Source organism: Schistocerca gregaria, chromosome 10 (assembly GCF_023897955.1).
Source record: "Schistocerca gregaria isolate iqSchGreg1 chromosome 10, iqSchGreg1.2, whole genome shotgun sequence".
Lineage (NCBI taxonomy): Eukaryota > Metazoa > Arthropoda > Insecta > Orthoptera > Acrididae > Schistocerca > Schistocerca gregaria.
The window spans coordinates 81,107,528-81,133,784 of record NC_064929.1 but is presented as its reverse complement, the minus strand read 5'-3'; the positions used below and the strand labels follow the sequence as shown (position 1 = coordinate 81,133,784).

General features: G+C 45.3%; 1 protein-coding gene across 1 annotated transcript in view; it reads right to left on the bottom strand.

The window, feature by feature from the left end:
• Positions 1-26,257, bottom strand: part of LOC126293301 (uncharacterized) — a 270,221-nt gene that overhangs the window by 76,768 nt on the left and 167,196 nt on the right. Inside the window, exon 3 of the mRNA XM_049986432.1 lies at positions 6,309-6,431. Coding sequence (XP_049842389.1) covers positions 6,309-6,431 — 123 coding nt within the window. The remainder of the gene's footprint in view (positions 1-6,308; positions 6,432-26,257) is intronic.

Below are 26,257 nucleotides of genomic sequence, written 5' to 3'. Positions count from 1 at the left end.
CTTTGCCTTTCGCGGGCAAGTGCAATTGGTAGAGCGAAGGTCCCGAGTTCGAGTCTCGGTCCGGCACACAGTTTTAATCGGCCAGGAAGTTTCACATCAGCGCACACTCCGCTGCAGAGTGAAAATTCATTCTGCAATATTTCCTTTTCTTCTTTAGTCATGCTCAATGTTTCTGAACTGTACGTGAGTGCTGGACATATCACAGAACATCATCTTAGTGTGAGTTGAGCATCCCATATCCACTGCTATCTTTCCTACATGTCCATTTCTATGCTGTTGTACATCAGGATCTCAAGTACCTGAACTCATAAAAATCTCTTGAATCTCATCCCAGTTATCTCATGAAATTCTTTCTGCTCCTCTGATTAACATGCGAACAGAGTCTTTGCCACACCGTTCGTGATCTGAAGCACGGATAGAGGAGGGGGTTGGGCATTGGCTAGTAACCCAATCCCGTAAAAAGCTGTTTCTTACGAAAAGCATACTTTCCTCGGACAGAGATAGACACAACTGGACTGTGCAATTGGTAGAGCACTTGTCCGCGAAAGGGAAAGGTCCCGAGTTCGAGTCTCAGTCGGGCACACAGTTTTAATCTGCCAGGAAGTTTCACATCGGCGCACACTCCACTGCAGAGTGAAAATTCAGTCTGGAATATTTCCTTTTCTTCTTTAGTCATGCTCAATGTTTCTGAACTGTACGTGAGTGCTGGACATATCACAGAACATCATCTTAGTGTGCGACTGTGAGCTGAGCATTCCATATCCACTGCTATCTTTCCTACATGTCCATTTCTATGCAGTTGCACATCAGGATCTCAAGTACCTGAACTGGTAAAATCTCTTGAATCTCATCCCAGTTATCTCATGAAATTCTTTCTGCTCCTCTGATCCACATGCGATCAGCGTCTTTGCAACACCGTTCCCGATCTGAAGCACGGATAGAGGAGGGGGTTGGGCATTGGCTAGTAACCCAATCCCGTAAGAAGCAGTTTCTTACGAAAAACATGCTTTCCTCGGACAGAGATAGACACAACTGGACTGTGGGACATAGTGCGTAGTGTCCAGTGATGTACGTCGAAGCTGGAGTACGAAGTGTGTCGTGTGGAATGTACAGTGCAGTGCATGAAACGCAGTGTGAGATGTGGGATACGCAGTCTGAGGCATGCGGTGTGGAGTGTGGGTGGAGCACTTTATTTTCACATCTTTGTAAAAATAAAGTTTTAACAAAATGTCAGTTTGGTTTCCAGAAGGGGTTTTCATCGGACAATGCTATATATACTTTCACTAATGAAATATTAAATGCTCTGAGTAACCAGAAGTCACCCGTTGGAATTTTTTGAGATGTATCAAAGGCTTTTGATTGTGTAAATCATGGAATACTTCTATTCAATCTTTATATTGAGCAAGCAGTAAAGGAAACAAAAGAAAAATTCGGAGTAGGTATTAAAATCCATAGGGAAGAAATAAAAACCTTGAGGCTCGCTGTCAGAGACAGCAAAGGACCTGGAAGAGCAGTTGAACGGAATGGGCTGTGTATTGAAAGGAGGATATAAGATGAACATCAACAGAAGCAAAATGAGGATAATGAAATGCAGTCGAATTAAGTCGGGTGATGCTAAGGGAATTAGATTAGGAAATGAGACACCTAAAGTAAGAAAGGAGTTTTGCTATTTGTGGAGCAAAATAACTGATGATGGTCGAAGTAGATAGGATATAAAATGTAGACTGGCAATGGCAAGGAAAGCATTTCTCAAGAAGAGAAATTTGTTAACATCGAATATACACTCCTGGAAATGGAAAAAAGAACACATTGACACCGGTGTGTCAGACCCACCATACTTGCTCCGGACACTGCGAGAGGGCTGTACAAGCAATGATCACACGCACGGCACAGCGGACACACCAGGAACCGCGGTGTTGGCCGTCGAATGGCGCTAGCTGCGCAGCATTTGAGCACCGCCGCCGTCAGTGTCAGCCAGTTTGCTGTGGCATACGGAGCTCCATCGCAGTCTTTAACACTGGTAGCATGCCGCGACAGCGTGGACGTGAACCGTATGTGCAGTTGACGGACTTTGAGCGAGGGCGTATAGTGGGCATGCGGGAGGCCGGGTGGACGTACCGCCGAATTGCTCAACACGTGGGGCGTGAGGTCTCCACAGTACATCGATGTTGTCACCAGTGGTCGGCGGAAGGTGCACGTGCCTGTCGACCTGGGACCGGACGGTAGCGAAGCACGGATGCACGCCAAGACTGTAGGATCCTAAGCAGTGCCGTAGGGGACCGCACCGCCACTTCCCAGCAAATTAGGGACACTGTTGCTCCTGGGGTATCGGCGAGGACCATTCGCAACCGTCTCCCTGAAGCTGGGCTACGGTCCCGCACACCGTTAGGCCGTCTGCCGCTCACGCCCCAACATCGTGCAGCCCGCTCCAGTTGTGTCGGGACAGGCGTGAATGGAGGGACGAATGGAGACGTATCGTCTTCAGCGATGAGAGTCGCTTCTGCCTTGGTGCCAATGATGGTCGTATGCATGTTTGGCGCCGTGCAAGTCAGCGCCACAATCAGGACTGCATACGACCGAGGCACACAGGGCCAACACCCGGCATCATGGTGTGGGGAGCGATCTCCTACACTGGCCGTACACCTCTGGTGATCGTCGAGGGGACACTGAATAGTGCACGGTACATCCAAACCGTCATCGAACCCATCGTTCTACCATTCCTAGATCGGAAAGGGAACTTGTTGTTCCAACAGGACAATGCACGTCCGCATGTATCCCGTGCCACCCAACGTGCTCTAGAAGGTGTAAGTCAACTACCCTGGCCAGCAAGATCTCCGGATCTGTTCCCCATTGAGCATGTGTGGGACTGGATGAAGCGTCGTCTCACGCGGTCTGCACGTCCAGCACGAACGCTGGTCCAACTGAGGCGCCAGGTGGAAATGGCATGGCAAGCCGTTCCACAGGACTACATCCAGCATCTCTACGATCGTCTCCATGGGAGGATAGCAGCCTGCATTGCTGCGAAAGGTGGATATACATTGTACTAGTGCCGACATTGTGCATGCTCTGTTGCCTGTGTCTATGTGCCTGTGGTTCTGTCAGTGTGATCATGTGATGTATCTGACCCCAGGAATGTGTCAATAAAGTTTCCCCTTCCTGGGACAATGAATTCACAGTGTTCTTATTTCAGTTTCCAGGAGTGTAGATTTAAGTGTCAGGAAGTCGTTTCTGAAAGTATTTGTATGTAGCCATGTATGAAAGTGAAACATGGATGATAAATAGTTTGGACACGAAGAAAATAGAAGCTTTCGAAATGTGGTGCTACAGAAGAATGCTGAAGATTAGATGGGGAGATCACATGACTAATAAGGAGGTATTGAATAGGATTTGGGAGAAGAGAAGTTTGTGGCCAACTTGAATAGAAGACGGGACCGGTTGGTAGGACATGTTCTGAGGCATCAAGGGATCACCAATTTAGTATTGGAGGGCAGCGTGGAGGGTAAAAATCGCAGAGCGAGACCAAGAGATGAATACACTAAGCAGATTCAGATGGATGTAGGTTGCAGTAGGTACCGGGAGATGCAGAGGCTTGCACAGGATAGAGTAGCATGGAGAGCTGCATCAGACCAGTCTCAGGACTGAAGACCACAACAACAAGCTCAAGTACTGTGGTATGAATGGGACAGTGCTCAAATGGTTTAAATCATACCGAACTGGAAGAGTGCAGAAAGTTGAATTAAGCAGTTCACATAATATGCAAAAAACTGGTGATTTCTCAAACTGGGGAACTGTCAAGAATGGGGTGCCGCAAGGTTCGGTCTTGGGTTCTCTGTTGTTCTTAATATATATTAATGACTTACCATTCTATATTCACGAAGATGAAAAGCTGGTACTTTTTGCCGATGATGCAAGTATAGCTATCACACCCGACAGACAAGAATTAACAGGTGAAATTGTAAACGATGTTTTTCAGAAAATCATTAAGTGGTTCTCTGCCAATGGGCTCTCATTAAACTTCGACAAAACACAGTACATACAGTTCCAGACAGTGAATGGAATGACACGATTAATACACATAGACTTCAAATCAGAAATCGGTAGCTAAGGTAGAATACGAATAATTTCTAGGTGTATGCATTGATGAAGGGTTGGACTGGGAAAACACACTGAGGATCTGCTGAAACCTTTGAGTTCAGCTACTTATGCTATTAGGGTCATTGAAAATTTGGGGATATACATCTCAGCAAATTAGCGTACCACGCCTATATTCATCCTCTGCTTTCATATGGCATCATATTCTGAGGTAACTCATCATTGAGTAAAAGAGTGTTCACTGCACAAAAGCGTGCAGTCAGAATAATTGCTGGAGCTCATCCAAGATCATCGTGCATACACTTATTTAAAGAGCTAGAGATCTTCACTGTAGCCTCACAATATGTTCACTACTGGCTACACCAAGAAGATGACATGCTCCAGACGCGAAATTTTACCGACAGAAAGGAGATGCTGTGATACGCAAATGATTAGCTTTTCAGAGCATTCACACAAGGTTGGCTCCGGTGGCGACACCCACAACGTGGTCACACGAGGAAAGTTTCCAACCGGTTTGCCATACACAAACAGCAGTTGACCAGCGTTGCCTGGTGAAACGTTTTTGCGTTGCCTCGTGTAAGGAGGGGAAATGCGTACCATCACGTTCCCGACTTTGATAAAGGTCGGATTGTAGCCTGTCACGATTGCATTTTATCGCATCGCGACATTTCTGCTCGCGTTGGTCGAGATGCAATGACTATTAGCAGAATATGGAATCGGTGAGTTCAGGAGGGTAATACGGAACGCCGTGCTGGATCCCAATGGCCTCGTATCACTAGCAGGCGAGATGACAGGCGTCTTCTCCGCACGGCTGTAACAGATCGTGCAGCGACGTCTCGATCCCTGAGTCAACAGATGTTGACGTTTGCAAGACAAAAACCATGTGCACGTAGAGTTCGACGACGTTTGCACCAGCACGAACTATCAGCTCGGAGACGATGGCTGCGGCCACCCTTGACGCTTCATCACAGACAGGAGCGCCTGCGATGGTGTACTCGACGACGAACCTGGGTGCACGAATTGCAAAACGTCACTTTTTTCCGATGACTCCAGGTACTATTTACAGCATGATGATGGTCGCATCCCTGTTTGGCGACATCGCGGTGAACGCACATTGGAACCGTTTATTAGTTATCGAAGTACTGGCGTATCACCCGGCGTGACGCTATGGGGTGCCATTGGTTACACGTCTCGGTCCCCTCTTGTTCGCATTGACGGCACTTTGAACAGTGGACGTTACATTTCAGATGCGTTACGATCCGTGGCTCTACCCTTCATTCGATCCCTGCGAAACCCTACATTTCAGGAGGATAATGCACGACCGCATGTTGCAGGTCCTGTACGGGCCTTTCTCGATACAGAAAATGTTCGGCTGCTACCCTGGCCAACACATTCTCCAGATCTGACACCAATTGAAAACGTGTGGTCAATGGTGGCCGAGCAACTGGCTCGTCACAATACGCCAGTCACTACTCTTAATGAACTGTGGTATTGTGTTGAAGGTGCATGGGCAGCTGTACCTGTACACGCAATCCAAGCTATGTCTGACTCAATGCCCAGGGGTATCAAGGCCTTTATTACGGCCAAAGGTGGTTGTTCTGGGTACTGATTTCTCAGGATCTACGCACGCAAATTGAAAATGTAATCACATGTGAGGTCTAGTATAATATATTTGTCCAATGAATACCGGTTTATCATCTGCGTTACTTCTTGGTGTAGCAATTTTAATGGTCAGTAGTGTATATTCATTTATGGAATTAGTTATTAACAATCCGAACGAATTCAAATGTAATAGCAGTGTATATGGCTACAACACTAGGAGAAAGGATGATCTTCATTACTCAAGGTCAAATCTAACTTTGGCTCAGAAGGGGGTAAATTACGCTGCCACAAGGGTCTTTGGTCACTTAGGTAATAGCATCAAAAGTCTGACAGATAGCCATATAGCATTTAAAAGGAAATTAAAAGAATTTCTTTATGGTATCCCTTCTACTCATTAGATGAACTTTTGGATATAGTAAGTGGGTAATTTCCCCAACCCCACCCCCGGATAAAAAAAGCGTCATGTAATATTTTGTCTAAAGTAATATCTTTATAGAGACCTTTTATTAACGAGACACGTTTCACATCATTACGAAGTGCCGTACTCATGATCTATGGAACAAGTACTAATCTAATCTAACCTATAACGCACGCAGTGAGCTTCGCCCACGCACCTTCTTCTCGTCGTCCGGGAAGAGCCCGTCCAGCCGCATCTTCCTCTTGCGGATGCCGTCAGGGTTGGGCGCGCCGCAGCCCGGCTTTCCCCACGGCGAGTACTTGGCCAGCATGTCGCGCAGCTGAGGAAGGAAGCACAGAATCAGCCGAAACGTCGGCGAGCGCTTCAAAAGAAAACGCGAGTCCACAGTGGGAGCACGTATTGGATAAATTATAAAGTTTGGCATTTTGTCAATAAAATTACTTTTATCTTAATAATATGAATACTTATATATGTCAATATTTTAAACATAGCTGCACAAAAGCAACGGTTTAACGTAATAAAATTATTAACAGCCGACCAGTTGAAATGGATAAAGAAATTCTTTACCTAGGTTTCGACAAATATAAATTTGTCTTCTTCAGAAGGTAACCTAAGGACAATGAACATCATAGCATACATTAAAAAAGTATGAAACTTATAAACCAAGACTAATTTTAAGACAAATTAGAGAACTCTTGCATTACGGAAGTATGACAGCGACGACTAGTGTACCATCGCCGTTTTTACAATTGTCGGCATAGATCCATGTGTCAAAAATAAAATATAGCCCTAGAATTAGGGTTTGTCACGTTAATATAAAATAGCTCGTGGGTCTTGCAGAGCTCACAACCGACTGAGTATAATCGGCGAGGCCTGCCGCGGTGGTCTCGCGGTTCTCGGCGCGCAGTCTGGAACCGTGCGACTGCTACGGTCGCAGGTTCGAATCCTGCCTCGTGCATAGATGTGTGTGATGTCCTTAGGTTAGTTAGGTTTAAGTAGTTCTAAGTTCTAGGGGACTAATGACCACAGCAGTTGAGTCCCATAGCGCTCAGAGCCATTTGAACCATTTTTTTTTTTTTTTTTTTTTGTAATCGGCGGGCGTAGTTTCTCTGAAAACAGGGCAGGTGGCGCACGTGCCGAGGAACGTGTGCCAATTGGCGCACAAAGGCAACGTGTAAATTATCAGGATTAATAACGTCCTTAGGTAGAGTAACAATAAAAAAGGAAGGAAATTAACACTCCTGTTGTAAAGTATAGGAGCATTGGTACAAATAATGTAGTTATACATCAAAAAAGCAGGTGGCGCTTACGCCGAAAAAAACTTACGCCCAGTTGCATATACAGACAAAATATAGAAAATTACATTACTACATTAGTGAAGCCCACAAACGGTATACATGTCAGAACTTTAAAATTGACAATAATGGCTTTTGTCAAGAAAAAATTACGAACACTGGTACACTATCCCGTTAATACACATTCACATATTCACAAAACAAAATTTAAAACTTTAGAGCCAGGCAAAATCACATAAGGGCCGATGTAGTAGCAAACATACATTCTGACAAAACCACCATTACATAAGGGGTAGTGAGCTTAAAATCACTGAAGGTGCATCATAGCTTCCTGAGGAAATAAATCACTAAGGTTACCAGCATTAATGTTATACCGTAAACAGTACAGGTTTAAAGCCTTCGAAAAATTGTCTACAAGCAAGAATCAACTGGTCGTTCAGTATTTTATAGTCCTTTGGCTCAAGATGTTTAAAAATATGTAATTCTTCGGACAGACCTAATCTACGCCCTTTGTCTTCTCTGAGTTGGAGAACAGTGTCTTCTAAATGTTTTGGCGTATGACTGGCGATCAGGAGGTGTTCAGCAAAAGTACAATTGTGTATATTCGCTCCTTTTTCACCTAATAGGTGTTCTTTGTATCTTGTTTTCACAGATCTGCCCGTTTGACCAATATAATATTAAGGACAGTTGTTAGAGGTTAGTTTGTAAACCCCTCAATTGGAAAACCAATCGCCGATCTCTACTGAATGTACAAGATTTCTCTTTAAAGTGTCATCTAGACTCTACCTACGGACGTCATTAATAGTGATAATTTACACGTTACCTTGGTACGCCAATTGGCACACGTTTCTTGGCACGAGCGCCACCTGCCCTTTTTTCAGAGTAACTACGCTCGCCGATTACACTCAGTCGGTTGTGAGCTCTACAAGACCCACGAGCTATTTTATATTAACGTGACAAACCCTAATTCTAGGGCTATATTTTATTTTTGACACATGGATCTATGTCGACAATTGTAAGAACGGCGATGGTACATTAGTCGTTGCTAATGTAAAATTGTAAGAACCAGTAGTCGCTGTCATACTTCTGTAATGCGAGAGTTCTCTAATTTGTCTTAAAATTAGTCTTCGTTTATAAGTTTCATACTTTTTTAATGTATGCTACGATTTCATTGTCCTTAGGTTACCTTCCGAAGAAGACAAATTTATATTTGTCGAAACCTAGGTAAAGAATTTCTTTATCCATTTCAACTGGTCGGCTGTTTACAATTTTATTTATATATGTGTTTGGAGAGAGAGAGAGAGAGAGAGAGAGAGAGAGAGAGAGAGAGAGTGATTTTTGATTGAGATTTTTACTTTAAGTCGTAACTGCTACCTGAATTTTGGTTGCTGCCTCCTTGAATGATCAGCTTCCGCACCAGTTGGTGACGTATTACAACTTGGAGGAAGTTATTGTTCTTTAAGGTTTAAAATACGACTTTGTTAGTTACTTGGCCGAATTGCGGATAGCTTTCGTAGCTTTTCATACCTAAGGGACCACTGTTGTAAGTAAATAAGATCAAACAGCAATCAGCTTTCCGTGAGAAAAGGAGATTGCTTGGCGCACAAACTTCCTTCAAATTACACTGCCTGCTACATATAAATTGATCAGTGCAGTTCATCACAGTACTATTGTACAGGAACATAATCGAATTAGATTCTGTCGATTGATACACGGCGACGACAATGAAGTTCACCTCCTTTTCCAAAAACGGGATATTTCTCTTCTTCACTTCCAGAAAATTTCTATACATAAATGTTTGGCAACTCTTACATGTACTTTACTTGGTTTTATCATTAAAATATCAATTTTCATTAAATGTAACAGTACGTTCTGAGCGACGGCCTAGCAACACGTCCTCTTTCCACAAGATTCAGATTAACGGTCCTCTTTTTTTTAATAAATCGATTGTCTTTTTTAAAATTATAGTCCATGCTCAAAGATTCACAACTACTATAGTTGCGGGGATTGCGCGCTGAAGAGTTTCTTGCTGTCTTGCTGTCACTTCACTTCAAGAACTTTTTGAATCAAATTTACGGTATTTACATACTTTACTGAGTTTCTCAGGATAAAATCACGCACAAATTAGTTAAAAACGAAAAGCAGTGAGGCACACATAACATTACGAGCACAAGCACATGGGGAAAGCGGTGGCTTGCGTAAGAGACCTGTCAGTTAACACGAGGCACATTCAGCAATTAAAGAGACAAACTGACAGAGAAAGTAGTTGGCCTAACGCCAGTAGAACTCACGCCCTGTACTTAACTATGCATGCAGGCAGTTCATCCATCCCGGGAGTTCAGTATCTATAACACTTTTACCTCTTAACGACGTTGATACTGGAAAGATATCAGTCCAGGGAATGTTTCGATTTTAAGTTGTAACTCAGACAGCAAGTAACAAAAGATTTTATTCCATGTGACATAACCACAGTTTCCCAATGTTCGGATTTTTTCCCCTTTACTTGTACCCTTGTTTCTTGTCAAATTTAATGAGTATAGGTTAATGGGAAACACGGTACAGATTTCGATGAGGTAAGTTTTTCTAGTATCAAAATATGTGACATAAACGGTCGCACCTTTTGATTGCACTGACTTTTTACACCACCAGTGGAAAATTGACCTTAGTATGCGACATAAATTTCAACTTGATGCGTTCACCTGTTCCTGAGAAAAAGGGGCCTTAACAGAAATAACGAAGGACAATTTTTTTTCGTGTGATATAATTACAAATTCACAATTTTGGGATTTTTCCTTTAGTTGTACTGTGAAACCTCACTTCTTGCCAAATTTCATGATTCTAGGTCTACGGGAAGAACCCTACATGTTTTGGTCAGTGAGTTTCCGAGTTTCAAAATATGACACAAGTGGCCGTATTTGACTGCACTGATTTAGTTCTTTACACCCCCAAGGAACCGTAGACCTTAGTAAGTGACCTAAATTTCAACTTGATACGTACGTCAGTACGTGGAAACAATGATTTTTATCATTTGGACAGGCAAACGGCCGTACAACAAGGTGATTCTATATGGGTTCCGTTTTACTGACTGATGATCAAAATCCTTGAAGCACGTCTTACAAAATGAGACTTAGTACTTCTCAACATAATTCCCCCAATAATAATACATTTGTTACGACGGCCAATTAGCTTTTTAAATATTTGATGCACAAAAAATCTTTAGTTTGTTGTCTGAGTCATTTTCCCACAAATTCTTGAACCACTTCCTTATAAGCGAACTTTTTCCTCCTCTAGTGGACCAAACAAATGAAAATCCGAGGGAGCCAAATCTGGACTGTAGAGACGATGACACAGTATCTTCCAACCCATTTTGCCAGCGCCGTCTTGGGTCATATCGGCAGTGTAGGAATATCGCAGCTTTTTCTTTGAGATCTGCGACGTGTTTTCCTCACTGCTAGCTTCACTTCGTTCATCGGCATGCCTGAGAGTAGTAGGTGGTGTTTATTGTACGCGGATATTCCAAATAATCCCAAAAGACGACACCTGGAGCAGCTCAAAGAACGTTCAACATGACTTTTCCCGCCGATGCTTGCGTTCTGAATTTCTTTTGGACACATAAGATGGCGTTGTTCCACTCAATGCTTTGTCTTTTGGACTTTAGTTCATGGCGAACCTAAGTTACATTTCAGAATGCCAAATCAAATACCCTTCAGCCGTCTAAATCTCCGAACTGTTATTTTATTCGGCTACCAGTATCGGCGACATATTACGCGCCATCTTCATGCCCCCTAATTGACGTGTGTGACGCCTTTGGTCCGGACAAAATACTGGCCACCATTCAATGAGTGGATTCCTGATTGGTACAGCGATCATTTTAAACATTATCTACCACACTGTATCAAAAATCTGCAGATACCAGTCTTTGAATGCTGGCCGCTCGCACATGATGTTTAAATTGTTCGTTGTATCAAAAATCTAGTCTTCGAACGCTGTCCCCTACATCCCTATATTGGCAGGATCCGAGGCTGGAATCTTACTACACATCGGTCAGGGGACCTGAAAATGGCGTAACATATCGCCGAAATTGGTAGGCCAATAAAACAATTTGGAAATTAGACGGCTAAAGGGTGTTTGATTTGAAATTCTGTACTGAACAGCCGTGGTCCCGTAACCATCTCTGCAGAGGTGGACGCAGAGTAAGTTTCGTTTTGTTTAGAAACGGGTCACTGTTTCCAGTCTGGCAGCGCTTAGAGCCTTGTTCCCTCGTGTTGCTGCGTTATCTGTTTCGGGATCCACCTTGCACTTATTTTGCTGTATTTGACCTCGATACTGGAAGCGTTATGATGCCTAAAGTAACTGCAACTGTTTTTGTTGTACGTCCAACTGCAACACTTCGGTATTCACGAATAATGTCGTCTATACTGGTTTGAAGTAAATGAGTTGACAACTCAGCTCGCCAGCCACCAAGTAGCTAGTCAGTCACTGAGGTCAGACACTTATTCTGTACTGTTCTACCTACTTACCAAAGTTTCCGCGGTTTAGTACACCTTTCACCATACTGCAAAATCATTCAAAAAATATTTTTGCCAGTTTTTCTTCTTCAGAAAGCAAAAACGGGTCACTAAACATTGTTGAGGTAATGTGGAAACTACAAGCGGACACGCTACCGTTATATGCAACACAGACGTTAAAAAAAAAATATCCGTCTGCTTTTCTCAGCTCATCCCCCAATGGTGTCGACAAGTTACGAAGCTACTCCTACAGACTGATCCATTTCTACGCCAGTTTCTCTCTAATTATCGAATGTCCCTCGTGGTCTGCTCTCTCTGTTGATGGCCAGATGATGCGTATGTGTCGACTGAGTACTTTCTGAGTTTGCAGCCAAGCTATAGCTGTCGTTTTGTCTACGCTAGAGTTCTACAACTAGCCCACTTGCCTTCTTCAGCTGTCTCCTAACAAACTATGAACATGGGACCCTACGAAACATTTCCAAGTCCCACGCAAATGCAAGAGCTACTGTAAAAAAACGTTACAAGAAATAAAAAGGTCGAATGTAACACACTTGAACAAAAAAAGCCTTAACAGGCAAGTACGAGTGTAATCCCGAAAGTAAGGTCTCGTGTTTTTTTTATACGTACATAGATCTGTTTATTTCTACAATGGTTTACGTCAGTTAACAGCTTGAACATTTAACTATTTTTCAACATAATCACCACTTCTGTCGATTCATTTTTGTAGAAGCTGTGGCAGTTTTTGTACGCCCATGTCATACCAGCTCGCCGCCATGCTGTTCAGAAAGTTATGAACCTTTTCTTTCACCTCGTCGTCGGAGATGAATCGCTTTCTGACCAAATGTGCTTTTAAGCTAGGGAACAGGTGATAGTCACTGGGAGCCAACTCAAGACTATAGGGTGGGTCGGTGATTATGTTCCACTGAAACTGTTGCAGGAGAGCAACAGTTTGCCGAGCGATGTGTGGGCGAGCGTTGTCGTGGAGAATGTGTACGCCCGTGCTCAACATTCCTCTTCTCCGGTTCTGAATTGCCCGTTTGAGGTTTTTCAGAGCCTCACAGTACCTGTCAGTGTTAATTGTGGTCCCAGCGATTCAGCTCGACGACGAGGTGAAAGAAGAGGTTCATAACTTTCTGAACAGCATGGCGGCGAGCTGGTATGACATGGGCATACAAAAACTACCACAGCGTCTAAGAAAATGCATCGACAGAAGTGGTGATTATGTCCAAAAATACCTAAATGTTCAAACTGTTAACTGACGTAAACCATTGTAGAAATAAACAAATCTACACTCCTGGAAATTGAGATAAGAACACCGTGAGTTCATTGTCCCAGGAAGGGGAAACTTTATTGACACATTCCTGGGGTCAGATACATCACATGATCATACTGACAGAACCACAGGCACATAGACACAGGCAACAGAGCATGCACAATGTCGGCACTAGTACAGTGTATATCCACCTTTCGCAGCAATGCAGGCTGCTATTCTCCCATGGAGACGATCGTAGAGATGCTGGATGTAGTCCTGTGGAACGGCTTACCATGCCATTTCCACCTGGCGCCACAGTTGGACCAGCGTTCATGCTGGACGTGCAGACCGCGTGAGACGACGCTTCATCCAGTCCCAAACATGCTCAATGGGGGACAGATACGGAGATCTTGCTGGCCAGGGTAGTTGACTTACACCTTCTAGAGCACGTTGGGTGGCACGGGATACATGCGGACGTGCATTGTCCTGTTGGAACAGCAAGTTCCCTTGCCGGTCTAGGAATGGTAGAACGATGGGTTCGATGACGGTTTGGATGTACCGTGCACTATTCAGTGTCCCCTCGACGATCACCAGAGGTGTACGGCCAGTGTAGGAGATCGCTCCCCACACCATGATGCCGGGTGTTGGCCCTGTGTGCCTCGGTCGTATGCAGTTCTGATTGTGGCGCTCACCTGCACAGCGCCAAACACAAATACGACCATCTTTGGCACCAAGGCAGAAGTGACTCTCATCGCTGAAGACGACACGTCTCCATTCGTCCCTCCATTCACACCTGTCGCGACACCACTGGAGGCGGGCTGCACGATGTTGGGGCGTGAGCGGAAGACGGCCTAACGGTGTGCGGGACCGTAGCCCAGCTTCATGGAGACGGTTGCGAATGGTGCTCGCCGATACCCCAGGAGCAACAGTGTCCCTAATTTGCTGGGAAGTGGCGGTGCGGTCCCCTACGGCACTGCGTAGGATCCTACGGTCTTGGCGTGCATCCGTGCGTCGCTGCCGTCCGGTCCCGGGTCGACGGGCACGTGCACCTTCCGCCGACCACTGGCGACGACATCGATGTACTGTGGAGACCTCACGCCCCACGTGTTGAGCAATTCGGCGGTACGTCCACCCGGCCTCCCGCATGCCCACTATACGCCCTCGCTCAAAGTCCGTCAACTGCACATACGGTTCACGTCCACGCTGTCGCGGCATGCTACCAGTGTTAAAGACTGCGATGGAGCTCCGTATGCCACGGCAAACTGGCTGACACTGACGGCGGCGGTGCACAAATGCTGCGCAGCTAGCGCCATTCGACGGCCAACACCGCGGTTCCTGGTGTGTTCGCTGTGCCGTGCGTGTGATCATTGCTTGTACAGGCCTCTCGCAGTGTCTGGAGCAAGTATGGTGGGTCTGACACACCGGTGTCAATGTGTTCTTTTTTCCATTTCCAGGAGTGTATGTACTTATAAAAAATAGGAGACTTTACTTTGGGGATTACCCTCGTATTTATGAGCAGGAAGTTGCAGCACTTATTTGTGTTCCAACGTGATGCAAGCAAAATGTGCTCTGGTTCCCCTGCTTCGCTTCAACGGCATCTCCTGCCTCAAGACTCGCCACTTTAATCTCGACATTTGAATACGACAACTAGAGAAGTTGTCAAAACTTCTTGTCAAGTAGCACTATAACAACAATTTCGTCTCGACTACAGTTTCATTGACTTTCTTACACCTTATCCGTTTCTGCATTATGCCACTTTGAAACGATCTACAACAAAATGGGTATACATGAGAAACATGTGATAAAATCAAATAATATAGGTCTTATAATTACATTTCCCCCGAGACATTTCAGTCTCGTCTTTATCTACGATAACACTAGAAGCTGAAGAAACAAATTAAAATTGTTACCACTGCCGGGACTCGAACCCACGTATTCTTGCTTACTAAGTAGAAATGCTGTCCATTACAACACCGCAGCAAATTTCCTTTTTTTTGTGGCCACATTTTGTTCGTTATTGTTCGTTCTCTTTGTTCCGGGCGGACGTCCCACGATGGTTGTTCAAGTTCGCCATTGATCCATTTTCTGTTACAGAAGGCAGCCAACCACCTGAGCACACACGCTGCGCTACTGTACCAGCGAACACTACGCTCATCAATGCTGCACGAACTATCAGAGTCGGGTGCCCTGCCCAACACGAACTTCAGTCTGCGCTGTGGTGGTGTAAAGGTCAGCATTTCCACCTATCAAGCACGAACACCTGGGTCTCAGTCCCGGCCGTAGCATAAACTTTAATCCATTTCTTCAGCTTCTAGCGTTATCGCACATTCGATAATATTAAGTTACACCGAAACATGCAAATCAAAATTAATACGCTCCAAATATAACACACACAATGTCTTATGGACGACAAACAGCAAAATCAATCTGTCCAACGTATGCAGGGTTTTCTAGGTCGAATGGTTAATCTTCAGTGATATGACCAGAGCCATCATTCGAAGCAAGAAACTCCAGTAAACATGGAGTCCAAAATACATATCTTAAGAGCTATGGGCACTTGTTCAGTATAAGACATGCGATCCACAGTAGAAGACGAAGATCTCACAGCATTTTAGAGCTCTTGTTTTGTGCTTCGAATGACCGTTTCTCCACAGCATCTCGTCCAAATGGTTCAAGATCTCAGAGCACTATGGGACTTATCATCTGAGGTCATCAGTGCCCTAGAATTTAGAACTACACTACTGGCCATCAAAATTGCTACACCCAGAAGTAAAGCCGATGATAAACGGGTATTCATTGGACAAACATATTATACTAGAACTGACATGCGATTACATTAGCTGTAAAGTGCACTACTGCCCATTAAAATTGCTACACCAGGAAATAATGCAGATGATAAACGGGTATTCACTGGACAAATATATTATACTAGCGCTGATATGTGCTTACATTTTCACGCAATTTGGGTGTATAGATCCTGAGAAATCAGTACCCAGAACAACCACCTCTGGCCGTAATAACAGCCTTGATAGGCCTGGGTGTATACAGAGCTTGGATGGCCTGTACAGGTACAGCTGCCCATGCAGCTTTAACACGATACCACAGTTCATCAAGAGAGTTGTGACGAGCCAGTTGCTCGGCCACCATTGACTAGACGTTTTCTATTGGTGAGAGATCTGGAGAATGTGCTGGTCAGGGCAACAGTCGAACATTCTCTGTATCCAGAAAGTCCCGTACAGGACCTGCAACATGCGGTCGTGCATTATCCTGCTGAAATGTAGGATTTGGCAGGGATCAAATGAAGGGTAGAGCCACGGGTCGTAACACATCTGAAATGTAACGTCCACTGTTCAAAGTACCGTTTATGCGAACAAGAGCTGACCGAGGCGTGCAACCAATGACACACCGAAAAAATGACGTTTTGCCATTCGTGCACCCAGGTTCGTCGTTGAGTACACCATTGCAGGCGCACCTGTCTCTGATGCAGCGTCAAGGGTAACGGCAGCCATCGTCTCCGAGCTGACAGTCCATGCTGCTGCAAACGTCGTCGAACTGTTGGTGCAGATGGTTGTTGTGTTGCAAACGCCCCCATCTGTTGACTCAGGGATCGAGACGTGGCTGCACGATCCGTTACAGCCATGCGGGTAAGATGCCTGTCATCTCGACTGCTAGTGATACGAGGCCGTTGGCATCCAGTACGGCGTTCCTACCCTCCTGAACCCACCGAGTGCATATTCTGCTAACAGTCATTGGATCTGGACCAACGAGAGCAGCAGTGTCGCGATACGATAAACCGCCATCGCGATACGCTACAATCTGACCTTTATCAAAGTCGGAAACGTGATGGTACGCCTTTCTCCTCCTCACACGAGGCGACACAACAACGTTTCACCAGACAACGCCGGTGAACTGCTGTTTGTGTATGAGAAATCGATTGGAAACCTTCCTCATGTCAGCACGTTGTAGGTGTCGCCAACCTTGTGTGAATGCTCTGAAAAGCTAATCATTTGCATATCACAGCATCTTCTTACTGTCGGTTAAATTTCGCGCCTGTAGCACGTCATCTTCGTGGTGTAGCAATTGTAATGGCCAGATGTGTACTTAAACCTAAGAACGTACACACATCCAAGCCCGAGACAGGATTCGAACCTGCGACCGTAGTGCCTAGAACCGCTCGGCCACACCGCCGGCCAGTATCTCGTCAGTCTTAATGTCGCGAGATACACTCAGGTGATAGTGATCTGCACATCCACAGCTGGCCGTAGTATGGAAAAAGCTTTGGGAATTAAAGACTACCAACGCGGGATAGTAGTTGGAGCTGCAGACATGGGACATTCCGTTTTGGAAATCGTTAGGGAATACAGTATTCCGAGATCCACAGTATCAAGAGTGTACCGAGAACACCAGATTTCAGGCGTTACCTCTCACCCAGGACAACGGAATGGCCGACGGCCTTTACCTAACGACAGAGAGCAGCGTCGTTTTTGTAAAGTTGTCAGTGCTAACAGACAAGTAACAACGAGTGCAATTACCGCAGAAATCAATGTGGGACGTGGGAGGAAGGTATCCATTACGACAATGCGTCGAAATTTGGCGTTAGTGAGCTATGGCAGCAGACGACCGACGTGACTGCCTTTGCTAAACAGCACGATATCGCCTGCACTGGCTGTCCTGCACTCTGGAGCTTACTGGTTGGATTCTAGAGGACTCCAAAACCGTGACCTGGTTACTTGAGTCCCAATTTGAGTTGGTAAGAGCTGATGGTAGTGTTCGTGTGTGGCACAGACCCCAGGAAGTCGTGGACCCACATTGTCAACAAGGCTCTGCACAAACTGCTGGTAGCTCCGCAACTGTGTGGGCTGTGTTTACGTGAACTGGACTCGTTTCTCTGGTCCAGCTGACCGATCATTAATTGGAAATGGTTATATTCCGCTACTAGGAAAGAGCCTGCAGCCATTCATGGACTTAATGTTTCCGAACAACGATGCAATTTTTATGGATAACAATAAGTCACGTCAGCAGGCTACAATTGTTCGCGATTGTGAAAACACACTTGACCTCTTAGCAACAAATAATCCTGAGTTAATAACGAACATCAAAACAGATTCAGGGATTAATGAACACAGAGTTGTCGTTGCGAGATTGAATATTCTAATCCCCCAAATCCTCGAAAAATAAGCGAAAAATATACCTATTCAGAAAAGCAGATAAAAATTCGTTTGACGCATTCCTGAGACACAATCTCCACTCATTCCAAATTAATAATATAAGTCTAGACCAGATGTAGCCTGAATTCAAAGAAATAGTATCGGCAGCAAGTGAGATATTTATATCAACTAAATTAACAACGCGAGATGCCTATAACAGTTTCCACAACGATACTTTCTCTCGAAACCTGGTAGAAAATCCAAAGAGATTCTCGTCATATGTGCTGTTAGCGGCAAGAAACAATCAATGCCTTCTCTGCGCGATAGCAATGGAGATGCCAAAGCAGAGTTACTAAACACAGCCATCGGAAATGCCTTCACAAATTCCAGAATTCTAATCGAGAACAGCTGCCAACATGAGTAACGTATTGTAAATATCCTCGGAGTAGTTAAGCAACTTCAGTCATTTAATAAAAACAAGTCTTCTGGTCAAGACTGTATATCAATTAGGTTCCTTTCCGAGTATGCTGATGCGTTAGCTCCATACTTAACAACCATATACAACCGTTGGCCCGACGAAAGATTCCTACCTGAAGACTGGAAAGCTGCACAGGTCACACCAATATTCACGAAAGGTAGTAGGAGTAATCCACTAAATTATAGGCCCATATCGCTAACGTCGATACGCAGCAGGATTTTGGACCATATATTGTGCTCAAACATTATGAATTACCTCGTGTCTATTGACACACACTCAACATGGTTGGCTCTGAGCACTATGGGTCTTAACTGCTCAGGTCATCAGTCCCCTAGAATGTAGAACTACTTGAACCTAGGTAACCTAAGGACGTCACACACATCCATGCCCGAGGCAGGATTTGAACCTGCGACCGTAGCGCTCGCGCGGCTTCAGACTGTACCACCTAGAACCGCTCGGCCACCCCGGCCGGCACAGTCAACATGGGTTTAAAAAACATAGTACTTGTGAAACACAACTAGCTCTTTATTCACATGAAGTGTTGAGGGCTATTCATAAGGGATTTTCTTATCGATTCGGTATTTCTGGATTTACGGAAGGCTTTTGACACTGTACCACACAAGCGGCTTATAGTCAAATTGCGTGCTTATGGATTAATCATAGCTACGCTTTCGATCCAAATCACGTTTACAAGAACGCAAACAAAATCCATTTTCCTATGCACTTGGTAATTCAGATCCCAGTATTAATGCCACCGCGGTTTAGAAGTGCGAGCATTCCCATTAATACTTCGGCTAATGAACGTCTTCTGGCTGTGGCGAGTCTAATGGAGAATTCGAAACATTGTAGAATACGTTTGGTAGCTATGTAGCCGTTTATTTCCTGGGGTGGTGCAGAATTATTCCACTAAATTTACTCGCTAATAACAGTATTTTGTAATTTCGACAAACATCCCGAATGATTGTCACATGAGCGGTGACATAAAGGTGGAAAATTCATGGTTTTGACTCCAGAAAGCTCGATGCAACAGAAACTGCAAACCATCTTGCCATTTTAAGTGCGAAATTGCCGGCTTATTCATGTGTGGGGTAATAACAGAGGGCTGTTTCCCTGGATTGTCTGCTAGCGTAGTGAAAGGTGTTTGCTACTGCAAGGGAGGTCTGGTTTGTTTTCGGTTATAATCTCGATGGAGGCAGATAGACTATTAGTAAAGCAATTTTAAGAAATTCTCGTGCCCCCAATACGTTTTATTGCCACCTTTATTACGTTCCGGCGCCCTGTGGATGTAAACATGAAACTCTTGTAGAATTTCATACTTGTTACTGCCTACTTTTTCCATTTCTGCCAATAAATGAATGAAGTGTGGCACTGAATGATTTTTAACTGAATTTCGTTATGAATCTTCACGCATTGCTAAATTTGCACACTTTCATGGTAGGTCACCAACGGTAATCCAGTGTAACTGATCTGAACGTTGACACAGACCGTTTCGCGGCCGAATGCACATAATATTTTGCTAATTCTTAACGATCTGGGGTACTTTGTCTTGCTAAAACAGTTATCTCGATAAGCTGAAATTCATTTTTATTAGTACAGTTCATACTAATTAGCGTTTCTTCTTACATTTATATCTCACATTTACGTGTTGTGTTTAACACATTAATCAGCATTGATATAGTCTTACACATGATTGCTAACAGTCTGACAAAGTTCAGCCCATAGTTTTCAATTTCACGCCTGTGCGTAGTATGTTGGTAGCACTTCGTCGCCTTGCGTGTTATGCTGTGTAGCAGACTTTAAAGCTGTGCGGATCTGCGTAACTAAAAGGCTCGTCTCGCTCGTTTTGTCCACGACTGTACGTCTGGAGTACAGCATTGTATGGTAGTGAAACATGGAGAAGGGACAGGACGATACGACATCTGTTAATACACCAGGGAATAACTTTCAAGGCATTAGAGGGAGTTGTAGAGGGCAAAAACTGTAGAGGAAGACAGAGATTGGAATACGTCAAGCAAATAATTGAGGACGAAGGCTCCAAGTGCTACTCTGGGATGAAGAGGTTTGCACAGGAGAGGAATTCGTGACGGGTCGCATCAAACCAATCAGAAGATTGATGACTGAAAAAAAATTAAAAAAGAGAGCTGCAAGAAGGATATGTCATAATGATTTAGAGAGCGGAACTATATACACTCCTGGAAATTGAAATAAGAACACCGTGAATTCATTGTCCCATGAAGGGGAAACTTTATTGACACATTCCTGGGGTCAGATACATCACATGATCACACTGACAGAACCACAGGCACATAGACACAGGCAACAGAGCATGTACAATGTCGGCACTAGTACAGTGTATATCCACATTTCGCAGCAATGCAGGCTGCTACTCTCCCATGGAGACGATCGTAGAGATGCTGGATGTAGTCCTGTGGAACGGCTTGCCATGCCATTTCCACCTGGCGCCTCAGTTGGACCAGCGTTCGTGCTGGACGTGGAGACCACGTAAGACGACGCTTCATCCAGTCCCAAACATGCTCAATGGGGGACAGATCCGGAGATCTTGCTGGCCAGGATAGTTGACTTACACCTTCTAGAGCACGTTGGGTGGCACGGGATACATGCGGACGTGCATTGTCCTGTTGGAACAGCAAGTTCCCTTGCCGGTCTAGGAATGGTAGAACGATGGGTTCGATGACGGTTTGGATGTACCGTGCACTATTCAGTGTCCCCTCGACAATCACCAGAGGTGTACGGCCAGTGTAGGAGATCGCTCCCCACACCATGATGCCGGGTGTTGGCCCTGTGTGCCTCGGTCGTATGCAGTCCTGATTGTGGCGCTCACCTGCACGGCGCCAAACACGCATACGACCATCATTGGCACCAAGGCAGAAGCGACTCTCATCGCTGAAGACGACACGTCTCCATTCGTCCCTCCATTCACGCCTGCCGCGACACCACTGGAGGCGGGCTGCACGATGTTGGGGCGTGAGCGGAAGACGGCCTAACGGTGTGCGGGACCGTAGCCCAGCTTCATGGAGACGGTTGCGAATGGTGCTCGCCGATACCCCAGGAGCAACAGTGTCACTAATTTGCTGGGAAGTGGCGGTGCGGTCCCCTACGGCACTGCGTAGGATGCTACGGTCTTGGCGTGCATCCGTGCGTCGCTGCGGTCCGGTCCCAGGTCGACGGGCACGTGCACCTTCCGCCGACCACTGGCGACAACATCGATGTACTGTGGAGACCTCACGCCCCACGTGTTGAGCAATTCGGCGGTACGTCCACCCGGCCTCCCGCATGCCCACTATACGCCCTCGCTCAAAGTCCGTCAACCGCACATACGGTTCACGTCCACGCTGTCGCGGCATGCTACCAGTGTTAAAGACTGCGATGGAGCTCCGTATGCCACGGCAAACTGGCTGACACTGACGGCGGCGGTGCACAAATGCTGCGCAGCTAGCGCCATTCGACGGCCAACACCGCGGTTCCTGGTGTGTCCGCTGTGCCGTGCGTGTGATCATTGCTTGTACAGCCCTCTCGCAGTGTCCGGAGCAAGTATGGTGGGTCTGACACACCGGTGTCAATGTGTTCTTTGTTCCATTTCCAGGACTGTATTTATGAGTCATGGTCGGCTGCAAACTGTCGAGGTATATATGTTGGTGAGACAATGGGAGTGTTTTACGACCAGTGGGAGTTGTGACGTGGTCTCCGGCAACGATCGGCTACAGGTTGCGCGGAAACCTGTGCAGGCTTCCTGGACGCGCAGAGTCAGCAGGGAGGGCGCGGGACCGACACTCCTCGTTAGCGTCGAGAGTCCTCTACTGCGGAGGGGGGAGGCGGGGGAGGAGGGAGGAGAGCGAGGAAGGGACCTCAGGGGGGAGGGAGGGCTTTGTGCTGGCTGGCTGTATCCGTGCGTGCGAGCAGCCGTCGCGGTGCATAACAAAAATGAAGAGTATGAGGAAGAGAGAAACAAATAGGCGTGGAGAGAAAAGGAGGAGGTGCATATGGATGTGATGATTGAGGAAAATGAAGTAGCGTGAGAGTAAAGTGTGGCGAAAGAGTAAAATGAAGACGTGGAGGAAGAGAAGTGTAGCACGTACCCGACTCATACGATAATAGTTGGTGGTGACTTCAATTTACCCTCTTTATGTTGGCGAAAATACATGTTTAATTCCGGAGGTACGAGTAAAATATCATCCGAAATTGTGCTAAACGCATTCTCTGAAAATTATTTCGAGCAGTTAGTTCATGAGCGCGCGCGAGTAGTAAAAAGTTGTGAAAACACACTTGATCTCTTAGCAACAAATAATCCTGAGTTAATAACGAGCATCAAAACCGATAGAGGGATTACTGAACACAGGGTTGTCGTAGCGAGACTAAATATTGTAATGCCCCAAATCCTCGAAAAATAAGCGAAAAATATATCTATTCAAAAAAGGAGATAAAAACTCTCTTGACGACTTCCTGAGAGACCAAAAAAAAAAAAAATGGTTCAAATGGCTCTGAGCACTATGGGACTTAACATCTGAGGTCATCATTCGCCTAGAACTTAGAACTACTTAAACGTAACACACACATGAGGACATCACACACATCCATGCCCGAGGCAGGACTTGAACCTGCGATCGTAGCGGTCGCGCGGTTCCAGACTGAAGCGCCTAGAACCGCACGGCCACACCCGCCGGCCCCTCAGCGACAATCTCCACTCATTTTAATTTAATAATGTAAGTGTAGACCAGATGTGGCCTGAATTCAAAGACATAGTATCGGCAGCAGTTGAGAGATTTATACCAAATAAATTAACAAACCATGGAGCTGACCCTGCTTGGTACACAAAACGAGTTAGAACACTGTTGCAGAAACACGAAACAAACATGCCAAATTTAAACAGAAGCAAAGTCCCCAAGATTGGCGATCTTTTACAGAAGCTCGAAATCTGGCGCGGACTTCAATGCGATATGCTTCTAACAGTTTGCAGAACGAAACTTTATCTCGAAACCTGGCAGAAAATCCAAAGACATTCTGGTCGTATGTGAAGTATGTTAGTGGCAAGAAACAATCAGTGCCTTCTCTGCGCGAAAGCAATGGAGGTACTATCGAAGACAGCGCTGCCGACGCAGACTTACTAAACAAAGCCTTCTTAAACGCCTTCACAAAAGAAGACGAAGTAAATATTCCAGAATTCTAATCGAGAACAGCTGCCAACATGAGTAACGTAGAAATAAATATCGTCGGAGCAGTGAAGCAACTCAAATCACTTAATAAAAGCAAGTCTTCTGGTCCAGACTGTATACCAATTAGGTTCCTTTGAGAGTATGCTGATGCATAGCTCCACACTTAACAACCATATACAACCGTTAGCTCGACGAAAGATCCCTACCTGAAGACTGGAAAGTTGCACAGGTCACACCGATATTTCCGAAAGGTAGTAGGAGTAATCCACTAAATTACAGGCCCATATCGTTAACGTCGATATGCAGCAGGATTTCGGAACACGTATTGCGTTCAAACATTATGAATTACCTCGAAGAAAAGTGTCTATTGGCACAGAGTCAACATGGGTTTAGAAAACATAGTTCTTTTGATACACAACTAGTTGTTTATTCACGAGAAGTGTTGAGCGTTATTCACAAGGGATTTCAGATCGATTCCGTATTTCTGGATTTCCCGAAGGCTTTCGACACTGTACCGCACAAGCGGCTCGTAGTGAAATTGCGTGCTTATGGAATGTCGTCTCAGTTATGTGACTGGATTTGTGATTTTCTGTCAGAGAGGTCACAGTTCGTAGTAATTGACGGAAAGTCATCTAGTAAAACAGAAGCGATTTCTGGCGTTGCTCAAGGTAGTGTTGCTGTTCCTTGTCTATATAAACGATTTTGGAGACAATCTATGCAGCCGACTTCGGTCGTTTGCAGATGACGCTGTCGTTTATCGACTAATAAAAAGATCAAGAGAAATTGCAAAACGATTTAGAAAAGGTATCTCAACGGTGCAAAAAGTGGCTGTTGACCCGAAATAACGAAAAGTGTGAGGTCATCCACATGAGTGCTAAAAGGAATTCGTTAAACTTCGGCTACACGATATACCAGTCTAATCTAAAAGTCGTAAATTCAGCTAAATACCTAGGTATTAGAATTACGAACAACTTAAATTGGAAGGAACACATAGAAAATGTAACAGACCTACTAAGGAGACTGCCTACACTACGCTTGTCCGTCCTCTTTTAGAATACTGCTGCGTGGTGAGGGATCCTTACCAGATAGGACTGACGGAGTGCATCGAAAAAGTTCAAAGAGGAGCAGCACATTTTGGATCATCACGAAATATGGGAGAGAGTGTCACAGAAATGATGCAGAATTTGGGCTGGACATCATTAAAAGAAAGGCGTTTTTCGTTGCGACGGAATCTTCTCACGAAATTCCAATCACCAACTTTCTCCTCAGAATGCGAAAATATTTTGTTGACACCGACCTACATAGGGAGAAACGATCACAACGATAAAATAAGCGACATTAGATCTCGTACGGAAAAATATAGGTGTTCGTTCTTTCCGCGCGCTATACGAGATTGGAATAATAGAGAATTGTGAAGGCCGTTCGATGAACACTCTACCAGACACTAAAATGTGATTTGCAGAGTATCCATGTAGATGTTGGTGTAGATATAAGCTGGAGAGTAAGTGAGAGCAAAAGCAAGAATTAGAGTAAGAGATATCACAGACATGTTAGAGACGAGATCTAGAAAGCACGGCTACGCAGATGATTGGATTCTTGCAACAAGACGTAGCTTTTTTGAAGGATTACAGGGGGTCCTTACAACCGACTTCCCAACTTCTCCAGAAGATACACTCCTGGAAATTGAAATAAGAACACCGTGAATTCATTGTCCCAGGCAGGGGAAACTTTATTGACACATTCCTGGGGTCAGATACAATACATGATCACACTGACAGAACCACAGGCACATAGACACAGGCAACAGAGCATGCACAATGTCGGCACTACTACAGTGTATATCCACCTTTCGCAGCAATGCAGGCTGCTATTCGCCCATGGAGACGATCGTAGAGATGCTGGATGTAGTCCTGTGGAACGGCTTGCCATGCCATTTCAACCTGGCGCCTCAGTTGGACCAGCGTTCGTGCTGGTCGTGCAGACCGCGTGAGACGACGCTTCATCCAGTCCCAAACATGCTCAATGGGGGACAGATCCGGAGATCTTGGTGGCCAGGGTAATTGACTTACACCTTCTAGAGCACGTTGGGTGGCACGGGATACCTGCGGACGTGCATTGTCCTGTTGGAACAGCAAGTTCCCTTGCCGGTCTAGGAATGGTAGAACGATGGGTTCGATGACGGTTTGGATGTACCGTGCACTATTCAGTGTCCCCTCGACGATCACCAGAGGTGTACGGCCAGTGTAGGAGATCGCTCCCCACACCATGATGCCGGGTGTTGGCCCTGTGTGCCT